This window comes from Teleopsis dalmanni, chromosome X (genome assembly GCF_002237135.1).
Source record: "Teleopsis dalmanni isolate 2A chromosome X, ASM223713v2, whole genome shotgun sequence".
Classification (NCBI taxonomy): Eukaryota; Metazoa; Arthropoda; class Insecta; order Diptera; family Diopsidae; genus Teleopsis; species Teleopsis dalmanni.
The window spans coordinates 77,677,653-77,702,475 of record NC_051848.1 but is presented as its reverse complement, the minus strand read 5'-3'; the positions used below and the strand labels follow the sequence as shown (position 1 = coordinate 77,702,475).

The 24,823-nt window shown below is 31.1% G+C and overlaps 2 protein-coding genes across 2 annotated transcripts; one reads left to right on the top strand and one right to left on the bottom strand.

The window, feature by feature from the left end:
* The first annotated feature begins 6,015 nt into the window (after positions 1-6,015).
* LOC119662181 (HEAT repeat-containing protein 1 homolog) lies at positions 6,016-24,392 on the top strand. Its single transcript, XM_038071746.1, has 4 exons — positions 6,016-7,344; positions 7,414-7,646; positions 16,793-20,602; positions 23,174-24,392. Exons 1-4 carry the CDS (start codon positions 6,185-6,187, stop codon positions 24,334-24,336), a joined length of 6,366 nt encoding a protein of 2,121 aa, XP_037927674.1. The 5' UTR covers positions 6,016-6,184; the 3' UTR covers positions 24,337-24,392.
* On the bottom strand, positions 12,865-13,848 carry LOC119662182 (S-methyl-5'-thioadenosine phosphorylase-like). The gene has a single exon (XM_038071747.1). It carries the CDS (start codon positions 13,789-13,791, stop codon positions 12,901-12,903), a length of 891 nt encoding a protein of 296 aa, XP_037927675.1. The 5' UTR covers positions 13,792-13,848; the 3' UTR covers positions 12,865-12,900.
* Positions 24,393-24,823: the final 431 nt, after the last annotated feature.

Here is a 24,823-nt window from a genome sequence, read left to right as displayed (position 1 = left end):
ATAGAACAACTAATCACTGTTAGTAGCATTTCACCAGTGCGATAGATGGAAGATACAGGAATAAATTCCAAATACTGACATCCTTTTTTGGTCTGTAATAACGATACAATGATAGCATCACTAAAAACTAAAGAATATTGGAAGTTTATGGAAAGCTGATGATGTACGTGATATCAGTAATGGGACAAAGACCTACTAACGGTTTACAGGAGAATTAGATGAGCGAATGATCGAAATCATGAATATAATGAACGAATATTAAGCTTATATATTATCCTAAACACATCATATCCTGAGCACAACAAAGTTGACGTAATCCTTAAGCTTAGCAGAAATGTTGACCATAACACAAAAGTTATACTAAACTTCTTACTGGACACTGTAGCCTGAATCACCACATAAAGAATTTAAGTGCGGTAGAAAGTAATTCCTGTCGACTCTGTCATGATGGAAACATCAGAACATGTTTTCTGCAACTGCCCAGCATCGACAAGACGTAGACTTCACTACCTTGGAAGCGGGATCTTAGTTCCAAATCAAATAGGAAAATTAAGCCCACAGCAATTACGAGATTTATATATAGACGAGATCTATAGTCTACAATAGATCTTTTAGGTCGGCGTGAATTCAAAGGCTATTATTTAATAATAATAATAATAATTTTATATTGGAGTAGTATAAGTATTGTAGATGTATGATAGTATATAAGTATTGTAGTCATAAGATAGAATTAAGCAAACACATGTAAACTAAGGTAGAATTAAGAGAAAGAGTAATAAAAGCGACTTTGTTCGACGACCGTCGAACAAAGTAGATGTTTGTTGTTTCTACTAAAATATGTACATGAAAATCCTTGGACAGTTCCAGTAGCGACCATCGTATAGCACTCTTCAACAAAAACGTCAAGTGCTATTCTTTACGTCCATTGAAACTGGACGTATTATTCCATAGTAGCTACAATATATATAGTAGAAGTTTGAAAACTATTAATCGCTATATGATTAACATGCAATCTTATAACAAAGAGGTATGAAATACTTTTGTCAGTTTTATTTATAAAGAAAACATGTGAAGTTCTATAAAGTTCATGCTTAAAAGTTTATAAATTCTGCATTATTATGCATTCCATACTCTTGCATCCCCGCTTCTATGACGATCCATTGTAGTTACGAATGACCAAATAAATCGTATAAGATGAACTATCTAGCACTTATTCTGATATCTTCAAAGCAAGCTATATGTCTTAGCACTACATGGTAATTTGGCACTGCTTCTGCTATTTCTCAAAAGCAATTTATTTATTCTAAAAAGCTGCAATAGATAAAAAAAAATATTTTTATTCAGTAATAATTTTATTAACACAAACGCACAAAAAAAATTACATCCTCAGTGACCTCAAGATTGATCCGATCAAAAAATGCATAGAGAGTGAATAGATAGAGAGAGAGATATAGTAACATAGTAATAGAGCGTAAAAGTGCTTAAATGCACTGACTCAACTAGCTTCAACATAATAATAAAGCAATTATTATAAATTTAAATAAGTCAAATAATATATAGAATCTATTTTTGCAGCCCATGCTTTTTCGCCTATACTGTGAATAGTGTTATCCAATAGGAGCCATTAACGGTACTTTGTCATTGGGTGGTTCTGTGGCGTAGAATTGTCCTCTTCTGGAATTTGGTGTCAAACCAAATATAAACGATTCACGATTCAATTATTATTAACAAATGACAAACCAAGCAAGAAAACATATTTATATATATATGATATATATAGCAATTGGAACATATCATTGAAAAGCAGTTTCCTTATTTTTATTAAAAAATATGTTGCAAGAAACTAAGTTTCATTGAAAAAAGAAAAATTTCATTTTCAGTACTAATATTCACCCAGAGATCTTCTTAGCCATTAACAAAAGTCTCCTGTTGTGTTTGTAGCCCGTAAATTCCCTTTGAGGGTCATGAACAGTACTTGGTCGTCTGGATTGACGAGCAGCTCCGAGATGTGGACCGGGCCGTTCTTGGATACAACATATCTCCTAGTTATATTGACCAAACGTATATCGCAAAACTTCTTCCATATGACGCTGCTGTTTTGCAAAACGCCAGTTAAGCTATAAACCAGAAGTTAATGGGATGGAATACAGTTTTAAAAGATGAACGTACGTCTTTCAATCGTTAAATTGCTGACAAACATTCAATATGTACCGCTAAGGACACTTCAATTTATACGAAATATATTATTAGACATAGAACTGTTAATATAAAAAAGAAAGTTGCTACAAAAATGTTGCTTTCTTAAACATATCCATTTACGTTTCCGCAAAAACAAAACAAAATTTAATAGCGCAAATGCCGCCAGTTGCATTTCACTTATATCCCACAATTTCCGCTAGGTGAGGCCTGTTTATTGGTGACTGCGAGACTTTATATTATTCTGTATCATATATATATTATATACATATAAATAGATATAGATTTATAAAAACTGAATATTGTTAAATAGCATTGTTTTTATAAGCATAGTCATTAACACGTTCTTGAGTATATTAAATATTAAGTAAATATTTCATATTAGAAAAGAAGCAGCATGTCGATAGATGGCGTACCTAATGTAGTGCTGCCAAATTATAAACAAACCTTTAAGGCATTTGTTAGTAAAAAGAAATATTTATTTTATCAAATATTAAGCATTAATATTAAATATTAACAAATATGCTTTATTAATTAACAAAAAAAAAATAATATAAAAAATAAAAAACACTTTGTATTTCATTTACGCATCAAAGGATATTAAATGCTTTAGTTTTTATGTAGTACCGCCTATATCTTTCATATTATTATTATAACTAATAATAAAAGTGTTTATTTTTTTAACACTCTATATTGCTTATTGTGAAATACACAATATTATATGTGCTCGGAAAAACATATATTGCTCAATAGATACAAAGGAAAAAAAAAATAGTTTTAATTTTTTATTCGTCTTACGATGTCGTACAATGGTTTTTTTATTTAGTTCAACCCATCTGTACATCTTTTTTGTTTTGTTTTTTATAGCTTTTGTATTATTTAATATAAAAACAATAATAATTAAGTAACTGCATAACATTTAATTAATGTTCATAAAAATGTAATTCTATTTAGTTTTCAATTGTCATAAAATGGCGCAAATTCTGTTGAGAACTAAATGCAATATTGCAATATACAATACAATACTATATTTTTAATAAGTAACTATATTTTAATTGAATAAACGCAGAACAATATTTTTAATATAAACTTAAATAAATGAAAAAAAAAATTACATAAACTTTCCACTTGCCGTTAGATGGCGTTGTTTCTGTTAAGTGCTAATATCCTCATATTTTGTTATTATTACTAAAATATAATTTTTATACTTTTGCTTTTTTTAAATAAAAAAGAATAAATAATATTTTATGTTAATTTTTATATTTTTCAATAAATAATTACATAGCATGTAATTATTGCTAAACGCATGTAAATGATAGTTTTATATATTTTATTTGCCTCTCAGTTGTCATAAGATGGCGCACTTGTCATTAGGTGCCACATTTACTGATTAAAATCTTTAATTTTTTTAATTGTTAGTAATAACAAAAAGCAGTCAGTTTTTAATCTGTTGCACTAAATAAATTATAATAACACGAACTATTTAAGTTGCAATAATTATATAAATTTATAAATTTACAAAAACAATTATTGCATAATTAAAGGAAAAATAAAATGTCGCATTTTATTGAGTATTTCATTAGATGACAATTAGATGGCGCTATTCTGATTCTAAGCAACCCTGAATTAAACACATTAATAATTAAAAATTTATTTAATTACGTTGAATATAATTTCTATTGTTTTTATTCTCGTTGTTGATTTTTTTATATATAATCAAACTCTTTTTAAGGGCTTAAATACTTAAATATGTGTAATATTTAATTTAATATTTAATATTTAATTTCTAATAACTAATCTATTAAATATGTAGTTTTTATATATTGTTTTAGATAACAAAAAAGATTATATCTATATAAAATGCATATTAAATACATCATTTATTTTTCTTCGGTCTAAATGGACTTCAATTTATTGATATCAATTTAACGTTACTCTGTGGTGAAGCACGAATCATGCTTGTTGGGAATCTTTTCTTCACTAAAAAATTAAACTGATTCATTAATTTTTTGTTACTAACTGTAAACTAGAATTGTGTTTATAATATATTAATAAACATTTATTGTACTTCATAGTTTTGGCGCGCATCCATGTTTAATTTACAGTGCAAAAATTTTGTATGAAAAAATTAAATTAATCGAATTATAGCTTTAAATTATTAAATAAATAATTTTTGCTGTTTTTGTAAACATATCTTAATTATATTATAACTGAAAATAAAATAAATAACAAATGAATTTTTAAAGGAAATCTCCAATTAACAAAGTATCCGCTGTACATTTCTACGCGTTGCTAGATGGCAGCATCACATTTTTCACAGGCGTTGTACAAAAAAGTGCTGCCAAAACATTTATAAAAGTTTAGATCGTAATATTTCACAACTCGCAGACCGTATTTATATACTTGTTTTACGGTCAAGTTTCATATACAACCACAGTTTGGCAGAATTTAACTTGAATTGTGTTGTGTCGTCTGTGTTACAAGGTGGCTGGTTTTAAAAATATTTTATTAAAAATTTTTCTATTTCTGTTTTTAAATTTTAAATCTTTAAATTGTTTGAATTGATTTTCTTTAAATCGGTGAGATTTATCTCATTTACTTGCATGCATAATGTATTTGAACTATGTTTAATTAGAATTAAGCAAATACAAATAATGGTATTATATAAAATTATGTATGAAAATACAGCATTGAAATAAACATATTCAATTGATTAATTTGTTTACACATTTTTTAGCATTATTTTTTATTTACATTAAAATAACAACTGAATTAACATAACAGCTGATTTAAGCTGAGGTAATTTAAGCTAATCACTTGAGTAATTACTTTTCCAGATTTAAACAAATTTAAATTCTTTTGGTTTGAGAATTTTTGTGGGTACCTTATATGTTTATAATCATGGTTTGAAGAACTATACACATTTAGTTTTATTAAAATTATATATTAATGACAGCTTCAATTTATTAACATTAATATAGACATAATGTATTATATAAAGTTCAAAAAAGTTCATAAACTACATATTATTAACAATAGCATTAAATTAATAAACATGTTTAGTGTATTTTAGCAGTCTTTAGTTTTTCCTTTTCATAATTTTTAATAATAATAATAATTTTAATAATAGATCTGTTCCACGAGCTACTCTTAGTAACTTTGAGTAACACTGTGTATACACAATTGTGTTCCACCAGCAAATTTTCGAGTAAATGAGAGCATCTGAGAGAGCGTAACATCCCTGTCGAAATTTGAAAATGCTATACAGGTTTTACTCGTACATTCTATTTCAAGGAAATTTTGTGTTGATGTATGAATCAGCTGTTTTGGTTTGAATTTAAATTTTTGTATTGTTTATTTACGCCGCACTGGTATTCTCACCAGACTTCACACAAAGCTATTCCATGAAAATCTGAGTAAAGTGCGTAATTTGACACTTTATTTGTGTTACACGCTCAGTTTGTCGTGGAACAGACATAATATAAGCACTAAACACGTATAAAAATATAAATATAATGCAAATGTAACATAAATATAGAAGCAATTGCAATTATTTAATCACATTTACACATTTTTATACGGATTTTTCAATAAAAATGACATTTGTTATGACTTATTTGTTGAGTTAATTAAGTTGGTGTACGTAAATGTACGGCAAATGAAATGATTTAAATTAAATAAATACTGATTTAAAAATTCATAAAACTTCTGAAAAATAATTGAATTTTATTATAAATGCAGCGTTAATTATAATTTTTATATATTTATTGTAATTAATTTCCCTTTTTCCTTTTTTTCACATTTTACGTTCTTCACAAATATTTGACGCTCTGGCAGCATTGTTTGCCTGCGCTCACTCCATTTTCGCTTTTCGTTTTCAGATGTATAGAAACGTGCTCGCGGTGTGTGCAACATGTGAAAAGTGAAAAATATCTATGATTGAAAACTAATTAATTATATTGCGCTGCGTTGTTGAAAATAATATAAGATGTCTACTTCGCTGCAACAACAATTGCAGAGACTTGCAGTTCCACAGACAAAAGCTCTGCAGGATGTGAAATATAGGGCGTCAATCATTTTCGATCCAAAGGAAGCCGCTACAAAGGATCGTCGTACAATTTACGATTTGGGCGTAAGTGGCTTACGTGAATTGCAGAGCATAAATTCCACTTTTCGACAATTTGAAACAACGCTCTTCTACGAGCCCACCTTAAGCTTGGAACGTGCAGTAGAGACTGCCGAAGTGAACGAATTATTGAATCGAAATATAAATAAGTTCCTGCAGTACTTATCACCATATCTGCTATTACGTCCAGCACAATTGTGCCTGGAATGGCTATTGCGTCGTTTCCATATTCATGAATACAATCGGTCGGCACTGTTCGGTTTAGCGTTGCCCTATTACGAAACGCTTACGTTTACGTCCATATTGCAAACAGTGAAGCTGACAGCGTCCGATCAGGAATGGGGTTGGTTGCGCCCACTACAAAAGCCTGGTGTACCGCTCGCTAAGTCAACTATAATCACTCGCGCTGCTACCAACCCAGCTTTTCTGAAGTTCATTTGCAAGACAACTGCAGATGCTGTGCAAGAGTTGGGCAGTTGCTCTTACCTTTTGCAGACACAAATAAATTTCTACAGCACCGTTGTTGTAGGTGCACTGGAACAAGCCAAAATTGAAGGATGGCACATAAATATTGTTTTAGCCTCTGTAATAAAAGCATTGAAATCAAAACTACTGGACTTTATGTCGGCTGGCTTAGTCGTGACAGCACAATTGGTGACTTGTTGCAAGTTCAACCAAAATGCCTGCAATGGTCTTATCAGGCACATAGTCGGAGTACAGCACAAACAACTTCGTCGGACGGCTGTGATGTTGCTCGTCTTTATTTTTGAAACGCAACATAACATCCAGAACACTTACGATAAGGAAGCTCTATTTACCGTAATAGGTTACGATTGGTTTGTCAAAGAATTGGATGATATTATTGGTGCGGGCGTGTCAGTGCAAGCACTTCTGGTACCACTTTTCGTCCAATGCAGCAATGCTATTCAGCAGGAAAAAGAAAATGGCTTGAGTTGTATGGAATTCATTGATGCTGTGGTTGAATTGCCACTTCCGGACGTAGCTGTGCAACGTATCATAAAGTTTGTATTTTTTAGTGAAAAATGCTTAACAATTTCATGTTATTTTATTATTTATTCTTAAACTTGCAGCGCTTTTTTGAGTACCTATGTTATTCCTCCAGCAAAACATCCATTGGAAGCGGACGAGGTTATAGAAATTGATTCCGAAGTTGAAGGCATAGATTTCGTTAAGTGGTTCTCGAGCATTTTGTACAGATTGGAAACAAGATTTCCACGTGCCTTCGATATGGTTTTAAAATCTGTGCTCAAGAAAGATGATGACAAAAGTGCTAGGCGTCAAGAAGCAATTCAATTGGCAATACGTAAGTATATATAATTATTATGTTCAATGATTGCGTATTATTTCATTTTAGAAAATTATTGTAGATTTGAAACAGAAATGTTGTGTTTTGTTTATATTCTACTGCAGATTAAAGCAGCAGATCTCATATAATTGGGTTCGCTTTGAATTGTTGTTGTAGACCGTAAATATTGGCTTGTACAATCCGGTTTGGGAGGGTGATGAACGGCACTTGATTATCGAGAGTGATAAGAGGCTGCCTCCGTTCTTAGAACTGTCTGGTTTAGGTTGTTGTTGTAGTCCGTGGAGATCTGCTTATCCAATCCGTTTGGGTGATGATGAACGGCACTTGGTTATAGAGAATGACTAGTGGCTACGGCCGTTCTAAGAACTGTCTGTTTTACGTTGTTTTTGTTGTAACCCGCTGGGACATGTAAGCAGATAACATGAAAGTCGCTTTAGGTCATAGCCACAATGCCAAATCATCAAAGTTTCTTATATGCTAAAATCATGTAATTAATGTACATATTTAATATCTTTCCGTCCAGTCCAGTTATAAGATTTATAGATTTTCGTATTTAATTTTGAATTAATACTATAGCTTTATAGTATTTTGTGTAGACAAGTCAATAGCTCAATCACTTTTACAGAGAAGCCAGTAAAGTTTGATGAGTGCTTAAATAATGTCAAACAATGGAAAAGTTTGTGGTTGTTGTCTGTAACTCATGTTGGGAAAGTTAAACCGCATTTCGTTGTCTAAAAAACAAGTGTCACCGTCCGTTAATGGAATTATTAGAAGATATATCGTGTATTGTTTGCAGATTGTGGCTCGAAGTTGAGGAAACTACTATGCGTATTCTTTTTGATTGTCCAGTTTTAAAAACGCACAGAAGAAACTTATTTCATATGAAATTTCTGTCACCAGAACAGATTAAGAGCTCTTCTCTAGATTTAATTATAGATTTTGTTCATAAAGCTTTGAAGTGCTTTGTGTAATCAATAGTGAAATTGGTACAATAGGACTCTTCTGGCCACAGTACCGGCTGTTGGAAGATTTCACGTCAATAATTTTAATAATAAAAATAAAATAAATAATTGTGTATTGGTAGAAGCGTAATTGAAATGCTTGAACGGTTCTCTCTACGGTTATATTCAGCTCAATATAACTTAATCATATTAATTAATGCAGTTTTGTATGCATATAAAGATATGAACTAATATGTTATGCTTTCGTTGTTGTTTTCGCAACCCGCTGAGTAAAGTCATTTTGGGAGGTGTCGAACGGAACTTGATTGTCGGCTGGCGATGAGTGGCTCCGGGGCATAGACCCGTCCGTTCTTAAGGCTTTCGTAGAGTTTTAAACTACAATCAACAAATGAATTGACTCTTCAATGTTTTCTATCTCTAAATAATTATTTTTATATATATAATCAATTTCGATGTCGATTTCGATAGTTTCTATATAAATCTGAGTAATATAAAATGTTTTATATTTATTATAATAGACTATTTTGATTTATTATATTCTCATAATTAAATGTCTACAACAAAACTAATTTTTTACTCAAATTGCTTATTTAATTATCTCATCTACTATATTCTTTATTTTATATTATTTTCGTTTCTTGTTAGTCTAATACTTTTGCTCATATATTATATATAATTTTGCATCACAGTTAGTAATTACTGGTTTATTTTTGAAATATAATCTACTTTAACCAAATTGTCTGTCTGTTATTTCTAATATATTATTTATTATATCGTTAATACTATCCACTTGTTCTGTTTTCTGTAGTTTAGTTTTTGCATTCTAATTCATATTATTTCGATGAGTAATCTGAGCAATGAAAACTGTTTTTAGTTTTGTAATGTCTCTCTCTGTTCTATTATTTTCCGTTAATATAATATTGTCTCTCTTCTATATATTTTTTATTCAAATTGTTTATATATATATTTTATTGTTATATATCATTTGTTGTTATATATTATTTATTGTTATATATTATTTATTGTTATATATCATTTGTTGTTATATATTATTTATTGTTATATATTATTTATTGTTATATATTATTTATTATTATGTTGAAGCTGTTTTGAGGTAGTGCACTTAAGCACTTATACTCTTTTTTAACTCGAGGTTTTTTCAAAACCCCTCTCTACACCTTGACTAGATTATATATTATTTATTGTTATATATTATTTATTGTTATATATTATTTATTGTTATATATTATTTATTGTTATATATTATTTATTGTTATATATTATTTATTGTTATAATTTATTGTTATATATTATTTATTGTTATATATCATTTGTTGTTATATATTATTTATTGTTATATATTATTTATTGTTATATATTATTAATTATTATGTTGAAGCTGTTTTGAGCTAGTGCACTTAAGCACTTATACTCTTTTAACTCGAGGTTTCTTCAAAACCTCTCTCTACACCTTGACTAGATTATTGTTTATCACTACACCAGACTAAGCAATAATTGACCTCAGATTTGCATACCTCCCCGAGGAGCCTGTAACCATTTTGAGATTTGATTACGCGGTGTTGGTAAGTCTATCAGATTTCGCAAATAATTTCAGGGCTCTATCCTGGCTTTGTGCAATTTCTAGCTGGTGAATAGTAGTGTTTGAAGCTTTGCTATATATTATTTATTGTTATTGATATTATGAATAGTAGGAGTATTCATAAGTAGATCGATAACTCTGTAATAGGTACTGTAACTAAGTAAATGTTCCTTTTTAATGCCCTTTAAAGTTCTAAAATTAAGCTACCAAAACAGCAGATTTTGCTTTTGCTTGTGTTGATGTTTTTTCTTCTCATCTGGGAAAGGTTGTAGCAGTTAATAGGAGCATGTTTAGTTGCGACATCAATAATCAATCTGTGTTTAGGTCCAGTTCAACTGAGAATGCTCTCAATTTTGTTGTTTAGACTGTGTTAGGACTTTAAAGTCGGACTAAGCTTTCTCAAACATTTTATATTTGATGTTTCTAAGTATTGATTCAGTCTGACAAATAATTATCCCGAAAAAATGTTAAGATATTATGAAGAGAGTTAGTGGCGCCTTCTTCCACACATTTGTCAACTTATATGAATATGATTGCTATTAAAGAAAAATATTCCATTTTCTAAAAGCCGATGTATTTCATGTAAATAGATTTAGATGCAAGCAAAGCAATTTAACACATATCGTTGAACAAATCATTCACTAAACAATGTGTTCAAAAGCTTCTTTAGAAGAAGAAAGCTTTTCTTAACATAATTAAGAAACATTATTGTCAATTGATCTAAAATGGAAGAGGTGCCCGGTGGGGAAAAGTGTCTAATTAATATACTTGTTATTAGCCTGCCGCTTTAATAACATAAGATCATAACTCCAGAAGAGTCTCACTGTATTTGTAGTAACTAACTCAGATAAGATATTTTTGGGGTTTCTAATGAACTTGGGTTTGGTGGTCCAAAATTGAAATGATATTATAGCTACCTTCTTATCCGAACGCATAGTGAAGCTGGCGTTCTTGTATCGCCTTTTCATGCATTCTATAGCACGGATTTGAGTGTTATGCACTTGTTTTGTATAATTGTGAGACAATCTCCTATGGGAAGTGCAATATTGAATATGGGCCCATAACGCCAATACCAATTGGTCTGCTTTCAAGTTTTGAACTTTGAGTAATACTAAACACAGGAAATGGGTGACTTTATAAAGTCACCGTTTTTTAATTTACTTTTGTAGATATTGCTTCAACAGAAAAAAAACATGAATGTTTTATAAAAAGTGTAAAAAGAGTGATAGACTGCTTTTAGAGTTTAAAGATGTCCTTTGAATTAACTCACCATTTAGAAAAAAAGAAGGTTGTATATGTCAGGAAGTACTTTTTATTGCATCTCTATGTCTAGAGGTGTTCATTGTAGTGTGTTCCTGGCAATTATGGAGTAGGTTCTTATTGTATCTCTGTTGTTGTTGTAACCCACGGGGATCTGAAAAGTAGACAACATAGAAGGAATTACATCACGAGTACATGTGTTAGGATGTGGATGGGTGAAAAGGGTGGGGATTGTTAAGGAGTAGTGGTGGATTAAGGATGGGTAGGATGATATCCGTAATGCCTATTAAGTATTACTTTCACTAACTAGATCTCTCAATTTTTGGTGTGTTTAAATTGAAAATTACTTTAAAGTCTAATTAATAAGTTCAATGCCCCATATCTGTATTGCTCTTAGGTACTTTATCACTCTTTTATTAAATAAGTTGTTATTTTCACTGTTCAATTCACTGCGAAAGTTGGAACTCTGTTTGGAACGTAAATTCTATCGATTTTGAATGTCAACAATTCTGCTTTACTTATATTATATTCTCCTCGTAATTAATGTAGAGAGAATCAATATATCTATTTATATAACATTTTTAATGGATTATATTCTCTAATTGTAATATTTATTCCAAACTTGTGCCTGAAATAAAATCAAATAGATATTTTTAAGAACCAATCACAGAATTCTAAATTAGGATTTATGGACGTGTGCGAGTTAGGCTAAGTTGCGTTCTAAATGAGGGAAATTCTAAGTTGTGCCGATAATGTAGTGATGTGTCGATACGTGTTGATAAATGGCTAAAAGTGTGCAATGCAAAAAATCCCAAAAACTCTCCCATTTGGTTTAGCATCAACTTAGCCTAACTCGCACACGTCCTAGGTTTAGGATTTCTGAAATTAGAAATTTGTGTAATGCAATTGTAAAAAATTTGGTTGTATTTGTCTATATTTATAATATTTTTCTCAAACGGAGAAAAGTTTGTTCGGTTCCATAGTGAATGCTCTATTTCACTATTTATATTTCATTTCCTATTCGAAAATGTATTACTATTTTGCACTTAACTAACCATTCTACGAGCACTAAAGTTCTTACTCATAATATTTAAGTAAATAAATTGAGGGAAATAGTAAATTATGTCGGTATGGCAGGGAATGTTGGTATTTAACAGAATTTCGAGTAGGGTAAATTAGATAAAAATTAGGTAAATTAAGTGTTAGCATTGTGAAATTTGTTTAATAAATAAATAAATATATTTGAAAACTTTTGACCAAAAATAATAAATAAGTGCAATAAATAAATAAATATTTACATAAGTGCAGTGTAAAAAATCCCGAGTAAATTTTAATTTACTTTACCTCAATTTACTCGAACTCGCACACAGCCTTAATAAGAGCAAAAAAATAAATTTTATATTATGATTATTCTTATGTTTTTTTATTTTTATTCCAAAAATTTGTATGTGTAAAGTCCACGACTTGGTACTGGCATTTTGCTATCATTAATAATATCTTTAGCAATACAAAGCTCTCTGTCCCAGTTGTGTCTTGGTATGCTAGTTATAAATCTACCGATTACTGTCTGCAACCATTGATTGTATGTATGTTTGAGCTTATGCATATTAAGTTTATTAAATGCATAATCGTTCTCATTCCAACATTCATGATTGGTCACTGCTGCTATAGGCATGTATAATAGGCCAATTTCTTTGGCAAGAACAGGTTCAGGCATTGCACACGAATTAAAAATTTCACCTCCCCATTCGGCCATTAACTTACATTCAGCACGTGTAGGAAAATGCGGACCCTCAGTGCAAACTATTATAGCATCATCATGTACTGGTACTGCCAAGCTTTTCATAATGTCGATCATAACATGACGAAAATGTAGAGAAAATGGTGGAGAAAGTGACATTGCCATAACGCCCTGTGGACTCCTTTCGTCGCCATCATAAAATGTATTACTTCGTGCATTTGTAAGATCAATAATATCATGTGGCACCACAAATTCTCCTCGACGTAAACCTTTACTTAAGCTACTGCAGTCGTAAATACTGATAATATGAGTGCAACCGATCTCTTTTAAAGCCCAAATGTTAGCTCTATAATTTACACATGAAGGGGATATATTATCTCTGCGACCATGACGTGCAAGTAGAACGCAAGTATAATCTTGTATAGTACCTTCCAGTAGTGCGTCAGATGGTTTCCCATATATTGTCGAGACTTCTATTTCTTTTGGTGCAAATAGTAATTTTTGGTTGAAGTAACCAACACCACAAATTATACCAACTTTTATCGGTAAAAGATTTTTGTAAACTGGTGCCTCTGCCATACCGAAATTTTGATAAAAAAACCTAAATTAATTTTAATTTAATTGATTTATTTAATATTTTTTACCTATTTTTACCTAAAATTAAAGATAAATTTAACTTAATGTAAATATTGTCATGGCTATATTTATATTTTTATTTTTTTTAATTAATACTTTGTTCACAATCTATATTCTCACTTTTAAATTTTACTGGAATAAGTCAGTTGGGATCAGTATAAACGTAGCTTTATTATAGATATTATATGTAGAGAACCGGTTTAGAACTGGAATATTTAATGTTTATTTATATAAACATATGTAACATTAAAAATATTAATTATATATATATTGGTTTGTATTTAGAAAAAATTATGTTTATTAATTGCTATTTAATTTATTATTATTTATAATTTAAATTTTTATAATTTATTTTATTTTACTCGTAAAAAGTCTGTTATCTTTGTTTGTTTGGACACTTTAACTCTTTTTCTTGTCGAGAAACTCTTCCAACAAGTTTATAGACTTAACCATTTTTTCAGACACATCGCTACGCGATTCCGTAAATGTAGGTAGGTATGTATTTACTAACCTTTGGACCCCCACCCCATTGAAGTGACTATGTTTCTACGTCTGAACGCAGATTAATGTTCAATAAAATCCCACCCACCTTTATTTCCACTCTCCATCACCCACAACCACTACCCATCCACTTCACTACCCATATAATCGTCTTGTATATCCTTTTATGTTATCTGCTTACAGGTCTCAGCGGATTACAACAACAACATTACGACACCGTAATAAATTTCAGTAACGCTTTGTAAAATATTTTCGATCGCAGTAGGCTATAGTGACTGTATCATTTTCAACATTTATAAAATCGTCCAAAGATATTATTCCGTCAACGGTGCTTTTCAACCATAGTTCCTTTAAACACATATAATCTTCAGTGAAAACATCATCCTTTACAAACAAAAAGATTACAGTTCGTTACCATTAACTTTTATAAAACCTGCTTTTTTGAAACAGTTTGTTATTGTTTCAACTTTCACATCTATTGTCCACGACTTGCTAAGTTCTCTTACTGCATGAAGTAATTAAATCGATAATATTACGTTTTCTTCGAAAAAATCTAAAATTTTCTTTAAAATTTTTTCTCTGAAAAGTTATATATAATGCTTTAATCCATTGGTTGTAAAGCAGATGTCATATTTGAACGAAAAAAGGCAAGTTTGATATTTTTTTGAATAAGAACTGGAGTGTGATTTCATACACAATTTATACAATTTTCACATACGTCACTGTTTATGTTTATATTTCTTCAAGTTTGTCCAAGTTTAAACTGTTTCCCATTCTACAGCTGGCCATAAAAATATTTAATGTCCCCGTATCTATTCCATTATTAAAGCAATTCCGTCGTTAATATTTCTTTTATTGGAGTCATCATTATTATGTGAGAATATGGCAGTGTGATCTCTTTCGATTTATTGTGCCTTCTTCACAGGTTAAGAGCACTATCATGTTTCCACCACTGCAGCTAAAACTACTTATGTTAATCAAATTAAGATTTGGTCGTTTCCATTGACATAAGCTGATTTATGCTAGTGTGCTGCTGTACATATTCGGTTTTACGAAGTATTTCAAAATCCACTAATTGAATGGATATTGGATAGTCTCGGGAAGGAAGGAAAAGAGGAAGGAAGCCTCCCGAGTTGAGAAAAAAATCGGTTTTTTTTTAAATCTGAAATCGAAGGCTTCGTAAGAGGCTTCGTGAGTGATTGTTAGAAAGAGAGTACAAAATACAAATGAATGATTTATTTTTGTTAGTACGATTTGGTGTGATCGGTATTTATGGCAGAGAATTAACATACCTTCCGCTCAAAAAGTATAAATTTTATTCCAAATTTATTTTATCTCTTTCAAAATATGCTTCTTCTGAAGCGATACACATATGCCAACGCTTAACTCAATCTTCCATACACTTTTCATAGGCCTGTGAAGGTATGGCTTTTAGTTCCTTCAGCGAATTCTCTTTTACCGATTCAATCGACTCAAAACGCTTACCACGAAGGTGCAATTTGAGTTTCGGGAACAGGAAAAAGAGTCGCACGAATCCAGATCTAGCGAATATGGTGCTTGAGGGATGACAGTGGTGCCGGGTTTGGTCAGAAAATTGCGTACAACAAGAATTTTCCATAGTAAAAATCGCTAAAAGCACTTGAGGTAGTCTCACATTAACAGCTGCTATAAACAAACTAATTGATAGATGGCGCTCAAATTTGTACCATATGTCAAGAAAGGGTGTACCAGCATAACAAAAAAAAATTTTTTTGAAAAAGGTCTATTACTTAAGGAGTAGTTGACAAACAACAAAATCTGGATACTTTTTGAGCAGAAGGTATATATGTGCAATGTTTGTTTCTTTTATTTTAATTTATTACATTTAAAGGAACTTATATTAATATTTATGATTTATATTAAATCTTTGATTTTAAGGGTATAGAAGTAGTGGGAAAATTCCAAATTCAAAAACTTAATATTTAATCAAGTTAATTTTTTTTCGGGCTGACTATCTATTTCAGATACCATATAAATATGAATATATATATATTGCTGTTAGAACAATTATGGGTTTAATTGTCCATATATAAGTTTTGGAATATTGAATTCTACCAAATTTGAACCGTGAATTTAGAGTTTTCCAAATGTTTGTTTATTCGTAAATGATAATTGCATTTGCTGTGCTAATATTTGAATTAACGCCTAAACCACATCTATATGCATTAACCTAACTATTATGAATTGTTGTTTTCTCAAATTAAAAAAAATATTTTTATATTCCATTAGATTGCTTGTTTTAGGAGGTCTTTAGGAGGGCAGTGAATTACCACAAATATTTTTCTTTTTTTCTTAACGAAATAAAATTCCTGCATTTCGTATACAATTAATTAAAATATATATTTTAATTATGAATTAACGATGAAATACATTAATTTTTGTTAATTTTTTCTTTCATTCACAGAATTCCGCTTGAAATCGACTGATGCATATACTAGTGCCATCTATCAAAACCTATATCATCATAATTCACAAATGCGTATGATGGCCGTACAAAATTTACGTAAAAATCTTGATAATTATAAGTCACGTGCACAAAACTATCAAATATTGAAAGAATGTTTAGTCGATCGCGTACAGGACGACAGTGAAGATGTGGTGGCAGAGGTTTTACAACTATCGACAGAAGATTTTATTGAAATACTTGGTCATAATAAATTTTTAGATGTGTTATTCGAAATTTTGCACAAAGCAGAAATGGATGCTGAACATTGGGAATCTCTTACCAAATATGCAGTGAACCACATGGTTTCATTAGAGCTGGTCAACAATTGTGACTCAAATCTTATATTGTTGGCGTTAATGCCTTTGCTTTTACCATCTAATAATAGCCAAATAGCTAAGGATAATATTGTCACAATACTAGGGAGCCCACTAGCCAATAAGTTGGTTTTTCTAAGGGAGCTAGACGTAGATAATATTATTACAACCGATTTTGATGCAGCTTCTTTCAAAATACATTTCTTGGGCGTGATTGCCAGTCATATGAAAACACCAACTGTGACTGAATTATTTACTAGTGTGGATGCACATCAAAAAGGCTTCTTTCGTTCCGCAATGGACGTTTCGCACATAATGTTGCTTGTTATTGCATGCCTCAATCAAAGATTGGACAGTAATGAGTCGTTGAAAATTTTTAAACAAATTCGCAACTATACAAAAGACTTTGAAATCAAGCATATACCATGTGAGAATTGGCAAAAGTTTCGCAAACGTCCATATATTCCACTGCGTTTATATATCGATTTCGTATCAAAAGTTGTAGAGCATACAAATCTCTCTGATGATATTTATAACTGGCAATTGCCAAACAAAGATTTGGAATATTTGCTGTACATCGTTAATTTTATATCTGAAGAAGTGTTTCGAAAGGAAGGAGGATCATTTAGACATGAGTGGTTGAAAACAATTCAACAAATTTTCGGTGTGGTTTTTCCGAGGCCATATACAGTTATTGACTTCTTTGCTAACTTCTATGTTTATAGAGACTTGAATTGTGAGATAAATTATACACTTTTGCGTTTGAGAGCCTGCATTTTATTTTCTGCATTGTGTCGGAAGTTAAATACCACGCTCAAATTTAATTTGGTGCAAATTCTTAAAATTACAATGGGTTTGCATGCTTCTTCACAACTAATACGCTTCCAAGCCATATCTGTCCTTTCACAAATTAAAAAGCATGCAATATTGGATTCTAACTTGCTGTATCTTGTGGATACGTTTTTGTCACGCGAAAGAGAGATCTTCACATGTCATGAACAGGCTCCACTTTTATGGTACACACTGCTTAAACCAACAAAAGAAGAAGCAGATGAAAGACTTGGAATTCAACTTTTTAAGGATATTTTAAAATTGTTCACAATGCGTTTTTATTTAGAGCACTCCGCATTCATTTCAGAATTGCTTAGCGCATTCAAGCATATTGACGATATGGATGTATTACAAGTTTTAATGCCATTGGCATTCGATGCCTTGGACCATACAACTGACGACGGTACATTGAAGGTTTTAGCCGCACCTTTCAAAAATGTTTATAATCTTATTATGCAGCGATTTGAATTAGCCGATTCTGCAGAGATACTAATGAAATCTCCTGGTGCTTGGGAACTGTTTAAGAAATCGTGTCAAATGCACAATGTTTATCTGGTCTATGACGATAGAATGCAACCCGTGCCCTGTTTACTTCTGAATGTATTAGATGGTGTATTTTACGGAAAATTAAACAAGAACTCGCAGTTGAAGTTGTTTAAATTGATTTTACGAACACTGTACACCTCAGATAATGATACAATTTTTCAAGCTGCAAACAAAATGTTTAACAAATGCATTTTTGAAGGTAACATGCTGCGGGTTATATTACAGCAAATGCTGGGTGATTTGTTTAAAACGGGGAAGACGCCGTTGAAGCAGAAGCCATCGGCAATTGCAAATGCAGCTAAACTTGAATCAGAAAAATTGCAAATGCAAATAACTACACAAGAGTGGAAGGAAGGAGTTATAGTTCTTCAACTGTTGGAACAGAGAAAAATAATATTGCATACTGAACAGTTAATATCAGTGCTATTTGATTTGCTAAAAGTTTGTTTAGAGGTAGAAGAACAAAATACTGTGGAATATGCAAAACAATTAATATTAGCTATATTATTGCAATGCTGTGAAGTTTGCAAGGAGGATGGTATTGCAATACAGGAAATACTACCAGAAAATACATTCCGTATCGATCATATAGTTGATTATGTACGTTCAACACAAAATCCACAAACACACCATAATGCATTACTCTTGCTTGCTCACTGTGCAGCTCTATATCCGCAACAAGTGCTCCATAATATCGTGCAAATATTTACATTTGTTGGTTCAACAATTGCACGACATGATGATGCTTTTAGTTTTTACATTATAAACACTGTTGTTGAAAAAATCGTGCCAATATTGTTGGAGCACGGCACATCCGCTGCAGTAAGTGTAGATGGTATCGATGGTCGTGCTATACCATTGTTGAAAGTGTTCTCAGACATAATGTTCGATGTACCAGAACATCGCCGGCTTTTGCTGTATACTAAGTTCTTAAAAACACTCGGGCATAAAGAGTATCTCTGGAGCTTTTTGTGTATTCTATTTGAAGCGCACATTACAGATACTGAAAATGAAAGGAAAAAAGGCAAACAGTCCGATGTGGCTTCTATATTCCTAACAGTTAAAACAACTCGTTTTCTCTTTGCTATAGACCTGGTCAAGTCACTTGAAACAAGCATTATTTTAGAGACATGCTTACAATTGCTTACGTACGTTACAAATTTACCATTGAGTGAGCAAAATGCAGTTACTTCAGATGAAAGTATGGACACCGGAGAAGTCTCGCTTTACGATGTGAAATGTCACACAAAGAGACAATTCCGTCATTATAAATATCTGATTATAGAGTTTTTGCATAATATAACATGCGAACATTCAGTAATGTTAAAAATAGCTAGGCTAACAGATGAGGAACAGCTAGATATGAAAACTCTATATCAAAGTTTAGTAGTGAAAATATTAACTTATATACCCAAAGTCAAATCGACTATTGCAGAACAAACAGAGGGGCATGAATTAAAATTAAATAAAGCTATATTGAATTATCTTCACGATCTGCTCGAGAACGTCATATTAATGCTATCTCCAAATCTTTTCCTAATGGTAATTAATGGCTTAGTGTTGCATAATATCTATAGTATACGTCGTAAAGTAATGGAATTGCTAATAAATAAGTTGCTGACCAAGGATACTTTCTTTAGTGGTCAGTTCAATGATGAAATTTCTAAACTTTTTGAGCCATTCAACACCATTGTCGACACAATAGGAAGGAAAACCGAGGAACCGAATGGTGATGCTGCAGCGCATCCAATAAATACTAATAACGATGCTATACACATGCAACAAACAACCCTTATATGCATTAAGGTACTATCAAAAGCTTACGGAACTGAATTTATTGAGGAGTTCAAAGGTTTACTTGCTAAAATAACGAAAGTTTTGAAATTGCGTAAAAATATGCCACGCCTTTTAACTAGTGCTGTCATTATAACTATTGCCGAAATCGCATCTAATTTGAGAGTTCATTCGTTAGCGTATTTGCCAAGATTTATGCCCTATTTAATTAATATACTGCAAGAGCAGACAGCACTGTTGGAGAGTCAACCGTTAGATAATAGCTATGCAGCACTTGTATTAAGTAAGTCAGAATGAAACTCACCAAAATTTTTTCTATATTTATTAGATGTATTTAGAGTGTATTTGAAGCATTCAAACTGTTTAGGTATTACGAAATGTTCCAGCATACAAGTGTGCGAGCAACTCAAACAGCAAATCTGCTTTATGCTTTATTTTATATTCGCTTTATTTCAGGGTTCAGAAAAACACTGTGCTTTGGACCAAAAATTCAAAGCACCACACACAAATGTGCGCCTCCAAATACAATTTTACACCACAAATGTGGTGTGCTAAAATTGTACACCACGAATGTTGTGCGCATCTAAATAAGATTTTACACCACGAATGTGGTGTGCTAAAATTTTACACCACTAATGTGCTGTGCTAAAATTTTAAGCCACAAATGTGCGTGTAAAGATTTACACCACACATATGGTGTGTTCTTTACAAAGAAAATTGCACCTCTTAAGTGCACCTTTTAAGTGCACCTTTTAAGTGTACCTTTTAAGTGCACAAATAAAATACACACTTCACACGAATGTGGTGGAGTGAAATAAAACTCGCACACGCATTCAGTGTGCTGCACTTTGCGTGTGCAGCCAGTTTGCACTGGCACACAACATGTGCCAAACACAATACGAGGAGCACATTTTGTGTGCAGACTCGAAAAGAAAAATGAACCCAAATGTGTGCAGACGAATGTCTACTGCACATTTGAATCAAATATAACTTAAAAGTGCACAATATTATGATGCATGTCGCAGCAAAATAGTGTGGACAACTGATTTGTATTATGTTTGGTCTTAAGACGAAATATTTTTTTGAAAAAGTGATTGCTCCCTAAACCCTGTTCCATTCTATTTAATTCGTGTAGCATAAATTCGAGTTATGTGGAAGTTTGTGTATTCTTTTCTCAATACAGATATTCAATATATTCAAAAAATTTCCAATGTTATGTTCAGACACACCTTAATTTTACAAAAATCTTAATTTCACAAAAATCTTAATTTCATCTTCGTTTCAATGAAATTAAATTGTTTTTTCCATACAAAATTCAGTTTTAAAGTTAGAACGAAATTAAGGAAAATAACCTTAATTTCGTTGAAACGAAGGCTGAAATTAAGGGACATTTTGAATGCGACTATGCGTAAGATAAATTTTTAGCATAAGAAAAGTTGAGATAACGAAAAAGGGATATTTTTTTAAATAAATGCCAATGACAGTTGACTATAATAAAACCGGGAAATATTTTGAAAGTAGTGCATATTTTTCAATTTGAGAATAGAGAATGAACTGTAACTGTTATTAATTTAAAATAGAGTGAAAAATAATAATTCACATACCTGAAATCCACTAAAGCTAATAAAACTACTGAATGCCATCGTTTGTAGTTATAATAATCAACTTTTAAAATTTCCCAGAGCATGTAATTTTTAACATTCGGTTTGTGAATAAAAAACATATGATTTTCTTAATTTGGGTCAGTATGAACACTTTCAAAATTAACTTAATTTCATTTTTACGAAATTAAGGAAATTTGGATGTCTGAACAAAGTATAACTGTAGTAGTAAACTTTAACTTCATTTAAACGTATTCTAATTAAAAATAAGTAGGTTTTTTTTTCATTGTACGATTGTGACTTTCACGATTAGTCAGAGAGAATTTTTTTTAATATAATTAGGATATCAATTATGCCCACTAGAATAATGAAACTTTTGAACGCCTAGTCTCAAGGTTGTGATCATAAAAACTAAGAGAATGGAAATGTTAATCTTTATTTGCTCTGACAATGTTAATCTTTATTTGCTCTGACAATGTTGAATATTTGTCAAAAAACGTTTATGCATTATAGGTTCTTACTTCTTAAAATATCTATTTTAAATCTTCTCACATGTGTGAAAAATTCACACATGTGAATCAAGAACATTATTTACTTTATTAAAACTCCACAGTAGATTCCTGGATCAAAGTAACAGTATCCTTACCCAAATTCTTAGTATCATTGCAGATTCACTTCTTAGAGCTTAGTTAAGACCGTTTTCTATGATTTAGGCTGCAACTGATATGTATTTAACTAATTAGGAACAGAATAGTATTGAAATTAACCAATTAAAAAAAAAATATAATTAATTATTTTACATCTGGTTTATGATTTCGTTCTAATATAAACGCAGCTAATGAATTTGTTAATTAGCTTTTGCAGCAAATTAACAAAACTCCAGAAAAATGTGCGAACATAAAAAGTCAAATACGGCTAATGAACGCTGACTGACTCTGAGCTTCAAATTGGCAGGGCACGAGTTCAGTCCCTGGTGCTTGAAATCTCAAAAAATTATTTATAAATAACTAAATACAAGAATTATTTCCAAGACCACTGATGATGGGTACTTGGTAATATTTGAAACAACTGTATGTTCAGCCAAAAACTCAATTAATTAAAATATATATAAAAGAATTTTTGTTGTTGTAGGTTTGCTACTTTTCGAAACCTCTTTACCTAATTAGGAATATTAATTAAAATTTAATATTTTAAATTAAATCAATATGTTTTTAAATATTATCTTATTCATACATGTATATGTTTTTTTTTAGGTTTCTTGAAGCTAATGGAGGCTATACCATTGTTCTTAAGCCCATATATGGTCGATATCATAACATCAATGAGTTTAATATCAGTTAAAGCAGCTCAGCAACCCGAAAATGACCATTCCGCTGGTATACTACAAAAAATTTCAGCAATTTGGAAAGCAATTGCAACAAAAATTCAATCTCGCGTCACAGTGCCATTTTGTGAAGACGTCTATAATCGTCTGATAGAAAGTCATCAATATTCTCATATCAGTGAGGTCATGAAGTTATTATCAGTAATAATTACTGAAACAAGCGCTGAAGATTGGGTTACCGTACAAATCCAATTAACAGATATTTTCATGCAGGCGATTCAATATCGTGTATTGGTGAGTGCACATATGGTGGACGACAGCTCAGCTATACAAATTCAGCCGACTGAAACTATAATGCTGGACACGCTTGTTACTTGGATAATGAAATTAACAGAAGTCAATTTCCGTCCTGTATTCCAAAGAATTTATCAGTGGGCATTTAAATCTGAAAGCGCTAGCAAAGAGACGCATTTGACATTCTATTTATTCGCACAAAAGGTATCAGCAGCTCTTCAAACACTTTTTGTGATTTATGCTGGTGAAATTGTTGAAGATACAGCTGGACTGCTAAAAGTGTACAATGTAACAATAAATTCCACTAAAGAAAACAAAGAAGAAGATGATTTCCAAGCTGAGCTATTAATGGCAATTTTTGGTACATTGTGTAACGTTTTCAGGCATCATAGCAGTAATGTAGTCAGTACCCGTCGTTTCGATCTGCTTATACCAGCGATTGTGGATCAAATTGAAAATCGTGTGGTATTAGAAAGTGAGGACCTAGAAGCTCTACTGATTCTTTGTATTTCCGAATTAGCTGGAGCTGCAAACAATGATTTGCTAGTGAAGCAATTAAATCAACAGGTTATGTTGAAGTCGCGCATATCCAGTTCGGATGTGCGTATACTTACATTTAATTGTTGTGTTGAAATCGCACGCAAGTTGGGTGATGCCTTTACTCCATTACTACCGGAGACGTTGCCGTTTATAGCTGAACTTTTGGAAGATGATAATGTGCGTGTAGAAAAATGTGTTAAGCGTTGTATACATGATTTGGAAGGTATACTAGGCGAGTCGTTACAGAAATATTTTTAAATTAAATATTTAATTATCTTTTTCAATTGTTCTTCCCTTCTTACTATATTATTACAATATTTTTAACATAAAACAAAAAAACAATAAAATTTATTATTTTATATAATAAACATAATATTTACTTGTATTAATAAGCTATGAAATGTTTTGTGTGTGTGTGTTACATTGTAGTATTTGTAGTTTATATATTATATTTACCAAGTTATAGTAGATGTAGATGAGTTTCTGTATTTAAAACAAGAACATATTAATCTTGTTTATATAAATATATATATATCTATATATATATGTAGAGATAACTTTAATTGTTTGCATTTGATGTAACTTAAAAATATTTCTCTACCATAATATTTGAAAGTAAAAATAAATTTTGTTTAATTTATCAAGTAATTGTAATCAATTGAATGTGTTGTTTAAAAAAATGAGAAATACAATATTGTTATGCACCTATTAAATATATAAAAAGTGGACTCATATATGTCGCTTA